Source organism: Pelodiscus sinensis, chromosome 10, assembly GCF_052426305.1.
Source record: "Pelodiscus sinensis isolate ZL-2025 chromosome 10, ASM5242630v1, whole genome shotgun sequence".
Classification (NCBI taxonomy): Eukaryota; Metazoa; Chordata; order Testudines; family Trionychidae; genus Pelodiscus; species Pelodiscus sinensis.
In genome coordinates, this window is record NC_143061.1 from 17,763,300 (window position 1) to 17,779,888 (window position 16,589).

Here is a 16,589-nt window from a genome sequence, read left to right on the forward strand (position 1 = left end):
GTATTGCAACTCCCCTTACAATAACCTGCAACCCCTTCCATTTCCTTTTTGAGTCAGGACCCCTACAATTATAATACGAACTCTCAAATTTGAAGAGCTGAAATCATGAATTGACCACAATGTATTGTGAATTCAGTAGGGCCCTAGGCTATAGAAGAGTGGATTCTAATGGAAAGTGCTTGTTCTAATATTTTTGATATTAGCAATATCTTATTTGATAATATTTTCCTGTGTATTGTATTTGGTTGCCAGTACACATCTTGAGTCACTCTAATGAACAGTCTGTCAGATCTTGGTTCCTGATCCCATTTAGTATTTTGATTGTCTAGGCCAGCACTATTCAACTTTGGAAGCCCCAGGGGCCACAATGACACTCACAGCACATGCTGAGGGCCACAACTTAAGTGTGGTTGCATATACATGCAAATATATATCCAAATAGCTTATTTCACACTAATGGTCTTGAATACAAAGATTAAGGCACAACTACACAACACACAGGCCTCATTTAAGTCAGTTCTGCTGATAATAAAATGCAGTATTTTCCCCAGGTTTCCACCCATATGACACCACTTTTACTGAGCAATAGCAGTCCAGGAATTTAACTACTAAAATGCATATCAACAGAAGACTGTTATATTGACTCCTGTTTTGTTTTGACTCTCACCTGTGGGCCGCATGTTGAGTAGCTGTGATCTAGGCTTTTTCCTGCAGAAGCATTTGCAAAAAAGAATCCTAATTGCTTCACAGAATGCCATTTAAGTCAGAATGACACACTGCAAGAATAAGAGTCTTTGTTTGTTGTTTCAGGCCTTAAAAAAGGCTTAAAGAAAATCCCTTTTAAGTTTATTTCAGGTTCACCAAGAGATTGCCTAATCTCTCCTATAAAATACCATGTCTTGCAGAAAACTATATACTTTGGCTGGATGTAAGTGCTGATCATAGATATTTCCTGAGGCCATTAGTTTTTGCGAATAAAGAGTCTGCTTGGTGCCTCTGAAAAGCTTTCAGGTTCACCAGAGCAAAAATACTTCTTCCCCAATCCAGAATCAAAGTTTAACTTGTCTAGAAGCCAAGGCCATGCTTCAAAGCAGACCAACCACGAGAGCTGGCCACCAAGCACAGGGTCCACCTGGTTTGAAGAAATTAATTGTAAGAGTCTTTACCACCTAAAGCAAGGAAGTGCCTTGAGGAGGAGTATTAGAATTATATAGGCCTTAAAAGGTTGATGATTTGTTCTACATGCTGTACTTATGAGGTAAGAACCAAATGGCGTGGAATTTACGGATGTAATTTGTTTAATTCTTGTTTACTAGATTAGCAGTAGTGAGCAACAATATAAGTGGAAAAGGACTTGTTGCTCTATCGGATTCACTGAAAACAAACATGGTGCTTTCCTACATTTATATTTGGGGAAACAAATTGGATGAGGCCACCTGTGTGGTAAGTGTTTTCTTCATCAGTGACCCTTTCCATAGTTTATCTTCATTTTATACAGCTAGTATGCTCACAAAAGCTATTTGCAAAATTGATGTTTATTATAAAATAAGTTATGATATGGTCTTCTCATACCAAACAATCACAGGACAGTAAAAGTATACAAATAATTAAAATGCCATTGAGTGCCAGTGGCTAATCTGGAGGAATTATCTGCAGCCTATGGGCTGGAGGATACCCAGCCCTCTTCTAGATTTCTGCTTTGCATTTTCTAAGCCTCTGGCTGGTAGAATGTGTTAGAAGAATGTCAAATTTAAATCCTTTGCATTTGTTCATTTCAGGCATTTTCAGACTTAATTAAAACTGGCCGCCTGAAACCAAATTGTACAGACGTGGATCCATATGAAGTAGACGGACATATATATCTTGCAGAACTCTCTCATGGCCTTAAAAGGCATTACTATTGGACACCAAGTTATGGGGAGGTTGATAACAAAGATGCTAATGCCAGTCTTGCAATAAGAGCAGTTGCAGAACATTTGTAAACAAGAAAGCAAAGTGATGCATTTATATTCATCAGCTTCAGAGTTCTGGCTTATTTCTTTGCAAAGCAAAATGATAGTATGTAATTTCTTTAGTAAGTTAGTTCATTTGAAGTGCACCAATATACATTTGAAAATTGTACTAGAGATAAAACCAATTCAAACTGAGTCCAACCTAAGTTTTGTAACAAATTAATGCTAGAGATCAGCATTTCTCAACTTTATTGTGGGTCACATATATAGCTCTTTCTGTATTAGTATGTACATTATATGGACGTGGCCCATATAATGTACATACTACTTATATTGTCATGATGATGTCACATGGCCCACAGATGTGTGCTGATTGGTCTGCAGTTTGAGAACCACTGCTGTAGATAAACAGAAGTTTGGTAATGACGCCCAAACTATGATTAAAGGATTCTTGTGATAAAAGTGCATGAGTTTAAATGGTGTCATTTTTCATGAAGAGACATGATATTCTGTTTCAGACTTGTCTCAAGCTTCTGTCATCTTTCTCTGACCACTCATTTAATCAGTATAATCCATCTTCTCACAGAGTAACAGAGGAAGACCAACTAACTGTGACAATTTAACTATTGAGCTTCCATGCCATAAGGTGGAGCAATTCCAAGCAGGGGAGCTGCAATTAGCTGTAGTCCTGTGTTACGAGGTCAGGACACCGAGGGTGTGTCATCAATCTGGCCACTGACAGGGACAGCAGCATGATGAACCAATGCTGTCCAGACATGCTGATGCTATGAGTATAACTGCTATTTTGTCCTGCCTAATTTTGAGGAGGACCCTGGGTATTAATGGGAAGGGGGGAATTGCAAAGCAGGACTGCCCCACCCCATGAAAGGGCAATGTGATCTCTCAGTTCTGCTGGCAGCTTCCTGCTGGGAACCTGCCTGCTACCACCACTTCTTGGCCAAGCTCCCAGCCAGAGCAAGGGGCAGCTACTTTGAAATAGGAATAAGAGATCCTCCGGAATAGGGCTTTATTCCAGAGGATCGGGCCAGTCTAGACGCTTTTTTCCGGCTTTTCCCCAAGCCGGAAAAAAGTGGCGGACATCTTTATTTAAATCCCGCAGGGGATATTTAAATCCCCCGCGGATTTCCCTATTCTGAAGTTGAAAATTAGCATGCGCCTTTCGGAAAAGGGGCCAGTGTAGACGTAGCCACACTGTTTTGCACACCGCTTTGAATCTTTCACTGCTCAAAATAATTACAGTAAGTAATATTTTAAAATAGTTTTTGTTCATTTTCACTCAAAATATTACCTTGTAGTGATGGACTTTTGTGTTTTTCTTGTTGGAAGGAAAATGTAGTGAATGATATTGTTTCTAAATAACTCCTATACAGTTGTATAAAGGGCAAAGTTATGACAATAGCATAGTGTGTTATGATGGTTATATTAGATATATTCTCTCTCATTGACTATAACTACAAACACCAGGCATAAGCGGAGGGAAAATTACAAAACAAATTTATTAAAAGTCTAACATAAACACTGCAACCTATGTATATACAAAACCCTCACATGGGATTATAAAAAAGAGTTGAACTATATACACATAACAGAAGGAAAAACACTTTGTACATACAGGAAAAATACTTCAAAAATAACTTAACCCAAATTGATTACTAGTTCTTATCTAGACATATTGCTGTAAGTCTTGCCAACTGCCTCTCTCAAAGCCCAGTCTTTCAATCCTTACTCAGGCCTTTTCTACTCTTTGAACTTAACAAAATAATTATTGCAGAGTAGCTATTCTGGTACAACTACCCATTCTGGAATAACTAGCTATTTTGGTAAATTTACAAGAGTAGTCAAACCCTCAGGCAAAACTTCCATTGAAGTTAGTGGACTTTCTGGGATCTCAATTACACTGGAGATATTCTCTAGAAGTCTTTTTCAAGCTTTTAAAGAAATTTTAATGCTCCCACTTTCATTTTCCAGAGAGGATAATTCGGCTATTAACTGCATTAGACTATTTAAGATGTCCATGCTTTCCCCCTATTCCACAAGCATGGACCATCAATCCTCCTGATGCAACTTCCAGCTCAAAACTGAACTTGAGAGCACTAAGCCTCCAAATGAGAGATGCATGGAAAGTACTCCAGGCATTGTCATAGATATACAGTATAGCTCTCTTTCAAAGTTCTACAGCACCCAAACATTTTTTTAAATTACATGTTAAATTAATATATTTAAAGGAAATCAACTCAGCAGTTGAGTCATTTTCATCTAAGCTGAGGATAAGAATTCGTATTCAAGAGTGAAGACCATTAAATTATTGCTGCAAGAGAACAACTTTATCAGAACCTGTGCATTCTGTGGAGAGAAATTTAAAATTGTCTTGTAAAAATGATGATCTTCTTGTGTATAAAGAAAACTGAATGAGTAATATAAAGTAAATGTCACTTCTATAAATATCTAAACTGGATCCTGTATAAATCTAAGCCCTGATTTTTTTAAAAAGTCTGAGATTTAAGAATACTGTAGTCATCTAAAATTTTAGAAATATAAAAACTGTTGAAACAAATATTCTTATGGAATGCATATTCTATATAGGAAAGTGTTTCTCAGAGTTAGTTTGCTCTTCTGGTAATATATGCATTACTCAGTAATTCTGAATAAATTAATTTTTTTGAAAAGAAGTAGTAACACATCAGAAGAGATGTACTTTAATACATTTAAAGATGAACTTGCCAAATAGCAGTATAACCATAAGAGCTGGCAGAGCTTTGCTTCTGTGCAAAACTAATTATTAAAACTGTATTCATCTTTATGCCTTTGCTGTATTTTTGGTCAGTAACTGCTGCCTTAGATCTGGTTACATGGAGTAAACCTTTGTCATTTATATTCAAGACCCTGCTTTTTGGTACGCTTCTTCAGTCATAGAATTGCCAGTTGGCCAAAGAATCCGTGAGAGATTACGAGGAAAAAACAGATTTCAAAAGAATGCAAAAAGCCACACTGCACTACTGAAAACCTAAAACAATTTCTCCAATGTCCTAAACCAGTGTGTAAAATGACAGTAGGTGCTGGCAAATGCTATGGCATAAACATGATGCAGACGAGCAAAGTGAAGAGAGTGAAAGTCAGGAAGCAATGGCAGGGGGGAGACTTGGTTGTACTTCATAACGTCCAGTAACCCCACCAGTAAACTGACCACTTGTAATTAAGCATTAAACAATCAAAACTAGTATTACACATGCCACATTTTAAATGATAAATAAAAAAAGATGAAAGGTTTATTTCACTGAAAAGGTACAAAGACAAAAACAGACACATGGATTAAGAAAGCAATAAGTAAAAAACAGCCATGCCAAGGAACTAAGGACCTCTCTTCAGAGGATTTCAAAGAAATCTACTAAGAAATGTTTCATGAAGCCCTTTTAATTCAGGTGAAGATATGGTGGAGAGTAGGAATATTAAGAGGCATCTTTTACAATCCACTGTTTACCAAGGCCTGGACACAAAGTACCAATACAGATAAAATGGTATCAACAATCAACAAAGAATGCACTTAATATCACTAGTGCTGGTTGACTGGAGAAAACATGCCTCTGTGGCTCAACGATTCTTGACAGTTTTAAGATTGGCTTTGCGAGGGATAAAAAGATTCCCCCTAATCACGATGGAGCTTAAGCAGTGTTGCTATCAGAAATCGGAAGTTGCTTGGTTTTCTTTTTGCTGTTGTTTTAAAGGAAGCTAACGTAATCTCCTTGGGCCAGGTTTACAATGTGATTCAAACTGCACTAGCCACAGTTGGGTATCAAGAGAGACAGACAGAACTGGATAACTCAAGAGATATGGCATCTCATGAATGGTATTAAAAGGATGAAAAGGTATTAAAAGAAAATTCCTAAATGATAAAATCAACCAGAGGATTGGAAAATGTAGAGGAGTGCACAAAAGCAGATAAGAGAGGTAAAACGCGACAGAAAGGCAGATGAATGAAAATACTACGGATTATCAGTTAATGGTATCAGTTATACTCAGCCAGCTCCCGGGGAGGGCAGCGAAGCTTCTTTCCCAGGAGCCAGGAAGGCAAGGGCTAACCAATGGGGAAGAGGCTTCTCTTCAGCAGTGAAGTCTCCTCCCAAGAAGCCAGGCAGATGGTTTTGCTCCAGCAGTAAAGCCCCCTCCCCAGTAGCCAGGCAAGCAAGGGCTGCTTGCACCTGCTAGATCTGCATTATAAACTTTATACTGCAGAGCCTGCAGTGCAGGTAACCATGTAACCGCTGAGATTTTCAGCAGTTACACAGTTCCCTATGACACGATTTTTACCCCCCTAGAAAATACACTGAAGATCTAGCAGCTTTAGGGTTATCAGAGCTATTTACCAAGTTACTAAAATACTGTATGTCAATTTCAGAATAAGAAACAGGCCAATAAAATCAAAGATAGAAAATGTTTACTACTAAGGTACAACAGAAAAAATAAATGGACAGAGCATTCAAAGAAGGCCTCAACAGACCAAAGCTGACTTCAGTAACAGACTTCCATTTAAACATGCAAACCTGACCAACTTGATGTTAACATTAGTCCAAAAGAGATGACAGTAGTAAAGGCCCACAATAAGCAAACTGAAAACAAATAAAAAAGCAGCAGCAGCAGATAATCAAATCGCTCCAGAAATGCTAAAAGGATTTGATACCATCCCATTAATGAAATTGACAGACGTTTTCAATAGTTCGGGGAAAAGAAAAGTCTCCTGACAATAGGGATGTAAAAGAAATCAGTTAAAAATGTAATGGTATAACCATTACAAATTTAAACAGTCACATGCACTGCATGCTCTGCAATATAAAACTTATATATAATCCTTATACTGCAGCGCAGCCAGCTCTCCAGAAACAGAGCTGGGAACCGGAATGCACCAGGAGCCACACAAGCTCCCAGCCCTGCTTCCTGGAAGCCAGTTTCCCTGTGGACTCTGTGGTATAACTATACTGCAGAGCCCACAATGCAGGATGACAGCTGGCACCCGAGGAACGGGAACCGGTATGTAACCGTAACAGAAACCAATAAGCTGATGCTTATATGTTAACCATTTAAATGGTTACACTTCTTCCCTATCGACCAGTGGAAGCATGGAATCATTATCAGAATATCCAAAAAGGGGTGATTTTACTGACCTTAACAACTGGAGAGGGGATACACTACTCTGTTGCAAGGAATGCCTTCTGTAGGGCCCTACTATATGGGTTGAAAGAGGCAGTGGGTGCAAAGCTTAGAAAACAGGCTTAATTCAGGCCCAAGAGATTCTGTGTATACCAGATATTTAGCTAAGGACAAGCACAGAAGAGGATTTAGAGTGGCAAACTGCCCAGAACAATTTCACTGATTATTTTTTTCAAAAGTAGACATATATTATGGACTATTCATTCTTTAGTCCTATGAATCCCAGCTAAAGTTGTAATCACCATCAAGACCATACACAGAGATATGAGGTGCTCTGCAAGGCTACACCATCAATCAACAACTGAATGGTTCAGTATGGACAATAACATGAAACAAGGCATTTTATTGCTGCTCCTATTTGGCATAGACCGAATATTGCCATAGATTGAATATTGAAGCAATGTATTAGCAATGCTAACAATGGCATAGCATGGGGAGTTGGCAAAAGTCTAGAAAGTCTAGACTAGGGTGGTCAATAATTTTTATTGGGAGGCCACTCCAAGAATGTGGTAGATGGTCAAGGACCACACTCTTCCATGATATTAATGGAGGAGGTGCAGTATCTGGGATGGTTGGTTGCAGAAGGGAATTTAGGGTAAAGAGAATGGGGTATATGGAAGCAGTGTGGGAACAGGGAGGGAGTTTGGTTGAAGGGAGTGGTTGTGACCTGGGGCAGCGGATTTGGGTGCAGGGTCTGGGACTGGAGAATGGGAGACAGGATTTGGGTTATGTGAGGTAGGGGAGAGATGGGGGAAGCAGAGGTTTGGGGGGGAAGGAAGGGCTGCGTGGCAGAGGCAGGCTCTGGCATGGAGACACTTGGGCAACTCCAGACCAGCAACCCGGCAGGTTCCCTGCTTTCCATGCCCTGGCAGGCTGCTCAGAGCAGCCAGCTGTGGGGTTTTGTGCATCTGTGAACAGTTTTGAGCCCAAGCGGAGGGGAAGATTGGGTGCTTCGTGTGCTGCCTGTTCTTCAAACAATGGGAGTTACAAGATTGTGCTGGGGGGAAGCGTGCCGAGCCTCAGACTTGCAGCTGTTCACAGACAAACTGGGCCTTGAACCCAGTTTTTCTGAGCGGTGTAGAGAAGAGGGTTGGCAGAGAACCTGACTGAAGCGTCCTTTGTGCTGCTGGCTTGGCGGGCTGTATCTGGCCAATGGGCCATATTTTGGCCAGCTCTTGTTGATAATATTGTGCTGAATAACACTGAGGAAACATTACTAATAAAGACAGACAACCTTGCAAAAAACAACAGGCCAATCATGGCTCAAAATTACTCATGCTAACAACAAACATCTTTGAAACCTAGAAGGCAAAACTACCAAGAAAATAAAACCTATTCATCTACTTGGGCAGCATCACGCTGACCAATGGACATCTCAAGAAGGAAGTGACATCAAGAATGGGAAAGAGACGTATAGTATTTACTAATCTTAATATGGAAATCAATTATATAGCATCAGAATTTTCAATTCAAATGTAATTTCAGTCTAATATGTGGCTGTGACAGCTGGTAATCCTACCAAATGGTTAGGCAGAAAATGAAAGAATCTGGACACTAAGAGTCTTCATTACCAATGAAAAGATCCATGAAATCATCAACTCATTTCCATGAGACTCAAAAGGAAGCCCTGATCATGTCTGGGACATGTACTATGGATGCCAACACAAAGATTCCACATAAAGCTGTTCAGTGAAAACCAACTGGTGTGAGGAAGTAAAAAGCCCAAGAGAAACCTTAAGAAGGACCCTTAGCAGAAAGGGCAGGATAGTTTGTCTCAGCACCTTATAGAGCAGACAGAAGCGACAAAGAGGAATTGAACAGACTAATTTCTGCTCTGTGCGCCAACCCCAGCACAAGTTTCTGTTAAACGGAAAAAAACACCCCACACAGCTGGCATAACAACATCCCTTTTTCACATAGGTCTTGCTACAAAAGACAGCAACTGCCTAAAACTGCACTATTGGCATAAGAAATAAAGCAGTAAACAAACACTGCATTTATTTTTAATTAAATGTTTTTCTATTATACCTGCCCAAATTCTGTAATGGAATATTAAGAGCCTATTGTGGCCCAAAAGTTTATGGCCTCTGGTCAATCTTTACTAAAACACCTTCATTTTTAGCTTTCACTTAATTTTTTAGAGTAAACGTATCGCTCATTTATTATAAACTCTGCAGCAGGGCAAAATCTCTCTCCTCTGATGTCTCTGTAAAATGCTTAAACCAAAAGGGGTCTGATCCTGACTGGAAGCTCTAGGCTCTACAATATGAATAACTATAATGATGAAAGTCAGACATGTGCTACTGATGTCTATTTACAGCTTACTCAACACACATTCTTACCTACAATAATCTTAATATGCTGAATGCTGAAGGACAGATCGATTATCTCTTTTGACTGCTCCTTTTTCAAACTCTAGATGTTTGGGAGATGTGGAGAGATTATAGCTTGTCACTTTTGAATGTGAATCCAGGCCTTGAAAAAGGAAAGGCTACTGTATATACTATCTAGACTCTAAATCATTGCTCAAGGAAAAAGCCTCCCTCCCCTATTAGTGGCATTTGTCCAAAGCTTTCCATCTAGTCTCAGACTGGCAAATTGCTGCTTCTGTTTAACACCAATAATGCTTCAAAAACATTTCACCAGAGAACTGGCCTGGCTGCCATCATATACTCCTCTTACAGTGTCCTGGAGTGTGGGAGCCTGTGTTTAATAAATTGGTCATGAAATTTTTTTCTACAAAGACCACAACTCCGAGTTAAGGTATTTAATTAACAGAAATGAAAATATGGCTTGAAAGTCTGCTCACAAATGACACTGACTATCTCGGCATAAGCGTTGGAGGAGAGCTCCAGAGTACAGTTACATGTCTATTTAACAGACGATTCTTAAGGCAGGTGCTCTGGAACAGTATTTCCTCCTAATGTCAGTGGTCAATTACAATAACTATGATTCCAGATTAGCAAAATGTAACAAGTAGTAAGAAACAGCACTACACAGTGTAGATACATTACCAAATGTCTTCTCTGAAAAGAATGATTAAGAGTAAATCCAACAGCTTGAATGATTACGTTCATTTTACCAACATGTGCGTTCACTACCAAAACTGTTTTGTTGGTTCCCATCTCACACAAAAAGTCAGTATAACTGCTGCAGGAAAATAAACTGAGGTTCTGAATATCCAGTCACAGCAGATCTCAGCAATGAGTCTGAGGAAGGAGACTGATTACCAGTTAGAGGCAACAGCATCTGATGGTCTTCAGTCCCAATGGGAAGAGTGAGTGGTAAAGACATCTCAGAAGGCTTTTCATCTGTAGACTCTGACAAAGGGCTTTTCTGATTCTGAATAGATTCTTGTTCATTGTAGGAATTATCAACTGTGTTCGAATCAAGGGGGTTTTCAGATCCTCAAAACAAAAATCAAAATTTGTAAACATTAACTCATGAAGAAAAAGTAAAATGCCCACAATTAGTGACAGAAAAACAATTGAGGGGGTGAGGTAAGTGAAGATAGAAACCTTTTTTATCCTTCAAAAAACCCTCAACATTCCCCCACTCTCAAATTAAATGCAGCAGAAGTCATTCATTCCAGTTTCCCCTCCCTCCACATAGAATAAGTAAACCTAGTTCAGTCCCCTTAAAACATTTTGTTGCAACTATTCTCTTCCAGGGAACAAAGACTGGATTGAGGATTGCCCAAAATCCATCAAAAGTGCCCCGAGCACTGCAAGATTTATCCCTTTCATCTAGCTGGCTGGCTGTCAGGCTTAAAAGAGAATTCTTTAACTATATGCATTTGGGGTGTCTGAGAATGACACTGCCTGAAACTCAGTCACCAAGCTAGTCTGAGCTGTAAGAATCAAGTCCACTGGTGCATGTGTCCAGATCATGATTACTGGAGATGCTACACAACAACAGAGCCTCTATTATCTGGGCCACAGTACTATAACAACCCCATTAAATGTGACATTAAGGATAACTAAGGAGAACATTTACAGGGATTCCTTGAAATATTCTAGCAGTGGGCTGTAGAACCTTAGACATGTCTGGCATCATCTCTTTCACGCAGTGTTAAGAAGAACAGAGCTTTTGCAGAAGGTTGTTTTTACAGTCAGGCTGCGTCTAGACTGGCAAGTTTTTCTGCAAAAGCAGCTGCTTTTGTGGAAAAGCTTTCCAGCTGCCTACACTGGCCGCTTGAATTTCCGCAAGAACACTGACGATCTCATGTAAGATTGTCAGTGTTTGAGGAAATGCTATGCTACTCCCTTTTGCGCAAGAGGGCCAGTGTAGAAAACACGGTATTGTTTTGTGCAAAAAAGCCCCAATTGCAAAAGTGCTTTTGCAGAAAAGCATCCATGCCAATCTAGACGCTCTTTTCCGCAAATGCTTTTAAAGGAAAAACTTTTCCGTTAAAAGCATTTGAGGAAAATCATGCCAGTCTAGACATAGCCTCATCACTGTCTAAAGTATAAGTTATATATACTCTGGATTCTGTAATTTCCACTCCAACTCATTTGATGAAGTAGGTTTTACCCATGAAAGCTCATGATATAAGATATTTGTTAGTCTCTAAGATGCCACAGGACTGCTCATTGTTTCTGAAAAATCAGTTTGGTCAGCTCTCAACTGACATAGGCGACATTGGGCCTTTCATTAACTTGCTTTCACAGTCTCCCCTAGCCCTGAATCTTTCCACTTCCACCAAACTCTCTCTAGCAGCTTACAGCTTGTCTCTGCCTAACACTCTTCTTGCTGTACTAGATCTTCTCCATCCATCTTCTAACTGCAGTTTCAGCAGTCCATGACCCTCAACGCTGCCACTGCATGTTACTTGTCCTCTCATTCGGCTAGACTCTTCCCAACATCCTGTACTATCTGGGCCAGCCTTCATGATTTCTTTTTTCAAAGAACTAAAGACAAGGTGGTTAGGGATTTTATGCACTTATGTATTGAAATATGTGAACCACTGTAAAAAAGCATGGGAAGCCAATCTGGAAGGAGGTTGTTTACATCATCCTTTGAACTGCTTACATACAACTCCTCCATGTTCAGTACTATAAGCAATGTAAGTTACTACCATTTAAACACGTGCATATAAATCTAGGAAGAACAGGACTAGGTATAACTGAGAAATCTTTTTAGGGTAGAAGTCGTAATTGTAAACATTACACCAGCTGTCTGAGTTTGTGTGCCTGTTAATCCAGCTCAGACCTGGATTAATTCTGACTATATAAACCAAACTAACTAACCCACCGTCTTTAATCATTACATAAAGAAACACTAGGCCTACAAAGAATCAGGACGAGCGATTCCTGGAATTGGTATGTGTCAGAAACCAGAAATCTTTACTTTTGAGAGCCATTAGAATGTGGAGGAAAGCATACTGAATAGGATTCATAAAAGTCTTTTGTGACCCAGACGACTTTCACAGATGTTTAGAACAGAAACCATTCACAATTTTATTAGATGAGACCAAATCTTTAAATACATTAAAACTCCATTAGTCCGGCATCCAATGCTCCGGGACTCCTGATGGTCCGGCACCATCAGGAACCCGGAAGTGCTGGGGCAGCCGGACAGGCTTCCCCCATTCAGCTGCTGCTGAAACTGACCAGCAGCTGAATCGGGGAAGCCGGGAGCAGAGCAGCTGGGGTGCTGCTGGGTTGGTCTGGTAGCGCTGCCCCTCGGGGCTGCGGGACCAACCCGGCAGCACCCCAGCTGCTCTTGGGGACGCCTGGGGCAGAGCAGCTGGAGTGCTGCCGGGTTGGTCCCGCAGTGCCAAAGGACGGCGATGCCGGACCAACCCGGCAGGCCCCCAGCTGCTCTGCCCCAGGGGTCCCCGATTCAGCCGCTGCTGAAACAGATCAGCGGCTGATTCCAGGAAGCCCGGGACACAGCTGCTCTGTCCGGGGCTTCCTGGAATCAGCCGCTGATCTGTTTCAGCAGCTGCTGACTTGGGGACCCCTGGGGCAGAGCAGCTGGGGTGCTGCCAGGTTGGTCCCGCAGCGCCGAGGGGTGGTGCTATAGGACCAACCCGGCAGCGCCGAGGGGCGGCGCTACGGGACCAACCCGGCAGCACCCCGCTGCTTTGCCCCAGGCGTCGGGATTCAGCCGCTGCTGAAACTGACCAGCAGCAGCTGAATCAGGGACTCCTGGGGCAGAGCCTGACTATCATAAGGGGGGGCTATGAGGGGTCTGGGGTGGCTCCCACTCTACTCCAGACCCCTCATAGCCCCACCTTCTGATAGTCCGGCATATCTGATAATCCGGCACCCCTTGGGTCCTAAAGGTGCCGGATTATCGGAAGTTTACTGTATTAATATTCAAGTCAGCAATCCCTCATTCCCTATTGAAAACAGTGGCTTAACGCTGTAGCCATCACCACATTTTCTTTTTAAAATCGCCCCAAGACCTTTCATTCTCAAACCTGCTTTTTTTCCAATCCTTATTATCTGAAAGTGTGGGCGCCATTAGAGCAGGGGTGGGCAATAATTTTTAATTGGGAGGGGAGGATTACACTGAAGATTTTGGTAAATAGTTAAGGGACACACTTCTATGGAGCAGGGGTGAGGTCTGGGATAGTGGGTGGGGTGCAGAAGAAAGCTTGGAATAGAGGATTGGGGTAAAGCAGGGGGTGTTGGATCTGAGAGGGAGTTTGGGTGAAGGAAGAGGTTATGATCTGGAGCAGGGTTGGAGGTATGGATGGAGAGGATTCTGGCCTCAGGGAGGCATGTATAGGGGGGGTGCAGAGTCTGGGAGTTGTGACCTGGAGCAGATAGGAAGAAGGGATACAGAGGGTTGGGGTGGTGACCTAGGGCAGAAGGGCCTGCTGACCAGGGGTGGGGAGGAAGAGAGGGGAGGAGTGCAAGAGGCAGGCTGTGAGGCTCTTACCTAGGCAGCTCCCAGTCATCAGCCCAGCAGGAACCTGAGTCTGCAGGGCGGGCTATTCCACATGGCTCTGCTCCAGCACTGAGAAGGAGGGAGGAAGGAGCCTTTCCTCTGCCCCTGCCTCCAGCAAAATTTCTCAGCTCCTATTGGCCAGAAATTGGCCAACTGGAGCTGAGGGATTTTGCTGGGGGTGGAACAGCACACAAATTCTACCCTCTCTCCCCAGTTTGCAGAGCAATTAGCAGCCAGCTGTTTAAAAGGGGACCACTTCATATGCTTCTAAAGTGGCCCCGGGGCACCCTGCTGTGGAGAGAGAATGTTGGCAAGGTGGCCACAGGCCAGATCTGGCCCACTGGCCACCTCTTTTCTTATCTAATTCTGTGTTACATTTAAAAACATTTATTCAGCACTAAAGCAGAATCATTATTTTTTGACACCAAAAATCATTTTTACAAGACTAACACTTACCTGTGTGGACTTTCGTTTTGTGCTTTTTTAAATTTTTTATGTCTGTGTAAGAATTTCCACAGAGTTCACATATAAATGGTCGTTCACCTGAAAAATGATTTGACAATTAGAAGTGCACAACATAATGTCAAAAAGACAGAATAACTATTTCTTAGGCTGCCTATAGAACAGACGGTAGCAAAATAACTGCAATAAAAATTACTTTACCGGTTTTATAAACTAAACCCATCTAAGAACTGTATCCAGAATGAAAACATTCAAAGAAAGACAAGATGAAAATGGTGAAGAGAGGACTGACTGCTTCATTTGAAGCAAATCAACCTATGAGCAGATCACAAACCCAATTAGTCTTTGTAAAAATGTTTATCTGAAAATTGCAATATTACAATGTGAATCATTTCTTTAATATTTACTAGGGGGCTGTGCCCCCTGCTCACTACACTCACCAACCCCCCTCTCGGTGGCTGCTTTCACAGCCAGACAGCCTGTTAGTCTTGCACTGAGCCTGGCTGCACTCTCCATGGCTAAAGTCACTTGCACCCTTCTCTGCTCCTGACCCACCACACCCCTGGATGGGCACCTGCACCTTCACAGAGTTCACCAGAACCAGGGTGCCTTGGAGGGGTTGGGGGGTACTGTGCCCAACCCCTGGGTGTCGCCAGGCGGGAGGCCCATCTCTGTCTACAGACCCCCTAACCCCAGTCCCTCACCGCAGGATGGAGGCGATGTCCATGCTCTCCATCTCATACAGGATCCACTCATGCTCAGGGAGGCTCTCCACCATCTTGGGTAGAAGGGAACCAGGCAGTGGCGCTGCCATGAGACATGCTACAGCCACTTCCAGGGAACAGGCCCTTGCACTCCTCACCCCCACCCAAAAGCTACAATGCGGGGTCACGCCAGGACAGCCAGGATGCACTGCTAGCGCCAAGCCCACCCACTCCACAGCAGGCTGGCAGGAGGTTGCACGGCTCCCGCCCACATCCCAAGCATGGGGACGAGGAGAGGGGAGGCCACATGGCTCACAACTCCCGCGGCTCCCTGGAGCACGGGGGAGTCCACACAGCTCCCCCCCCCCCAGCACCAGGGAGGGGGAAGCCTTGCAGCTCCCAGAGCACCAGGGAGGAAAGGGGGAGCTGGAAGACAGCAAGCTTCATCAGAACTGGGCCCTATTTAAAGAGCAGGCTGCCTCTTAGCCTCCACGGCGGTGCCTCCCTCTCCTCATACTACTTCCCCCTGCTTGTGGCACCAGCAGCCCCCGGAACTTGGTCACCTGCATGTGGCCATGGTGGTTACTGGCCCAAGGAGTTGTTTCTCTTACGCGCCACCGCTGCCTCGTCCCAGATGCCTCCAAGCTCCCACTCCGACTCCAGCCCCAGGCTCTCGTTCTGGGAGCACAGCCACAACACGCTGGATCGGTTCCACTTCTGAGGCAGCCCTACTACAGCGGGGGCTGCTGGAGCCAGAGTTGGGGAGACTAGGGACGCAACCCCTTGGAAGGCTGCCCGGGGTGGGGGAGGAGCTGGATTCAGCTGCAGCCAGGGCTGAAGGAAGCTCTCCCCTTGAAAGTGTATCCTTGTGCAGCACAGCAAGGAGACAGCAGGAGCCTGGGTGTGCCCCTTGTTTCCCAACAGCATTGGAGAGCTGGGACCCAGCAGTGGGAAGAGAATGATGGCTCATCACTCAGGCTCTATGTACAGGGCCTTGCTTAAGCTTCTTTAGGGTCACTCTTCCCAGCGTGCATGGCAAGGGGTTGGAGTGAAGCTGGGTCACTGATCCACATAATTGCTGTATGCAAAGCTCAGTGGGAAGAAGCTATGGGGCTTATGGGTGGCGGGATGCAGGAAAAGTTTTTTTATATATATACACACACACACACAGAGAATAGTTCCCATGCTACCTCCTTATTATAATGCTTCACCGTTAGACAGCACTTTATAATCCACAAAATGGTTTTAAAAAGTATCTCTATTTTACAGATGAGGAAATGGAGGCTCTAAGGGCACGTCTACACAGCAGGGCTATAGCCGAAATAAGCTACACAACTTGAGTTGAGTT

The 16,589-nt window shown here is 43.0% G+C and overlaps 2 protein-coding genes across 18 annotated transcripts in view; one reads left to right on the forward strand and one right to left on the reverse strand.

Annotated features, from left to right (window-relative positions):
* The window catches only part of LRRC34 (leucine rich repeat containing 34), a 54,135-nt gene extending 51,909 nt beyond the window's left edge, over nt 1-2,226 (forward strand). For all 12 annotated transcript variants that reach the window (XM_075937926.2, XM_075937927.2, XM_075937928.2 and 9 more), the window contains 2 exons: nt 1,317-1,443; nt 1,779-2,226. In XM_075937926.2, coding sequence (XP_075794041.2) covers nt 1,317-1,443; nt 1,779-1,982 — 331 coding nt within the window. In that variant the 3' untranslated portion in view covers nt 1,983-2,226. The remainder of the gene's footprint in view (nt 1-1,316; nt 1,444-1,778) is intronic.
* A 3-nt stretch (nt 2,227-2,229) lies between these two features.
* The window catches only part of MYNN (myoneurin), a 28,812-nt gene continuing 14,452 nt past the window's right edge, over nt 2,230-16,589 (reverse strand). For all 6 annotated transcript variants that reach the window (XM_006131712.5, XM_006131715.3, XM_014577866.4 and 3 more), the window contains 2 exons: nt 14,532-14,618; nt 2,230-10,582 (listed from right to left, as the gene is read on the reverse strand). In XM_006131712.5, coding sequence (XP_006131774.1) covers nt 10,314-10,582; nt 14,532-14,618 — 356 coding nt within the window. In that variant the 3' untranslated portion in view covers nt 2,230-10,313. The remainder of the gene's footprint in view (nt 10,583-14,531; nt 14,619-16,589) is intronic.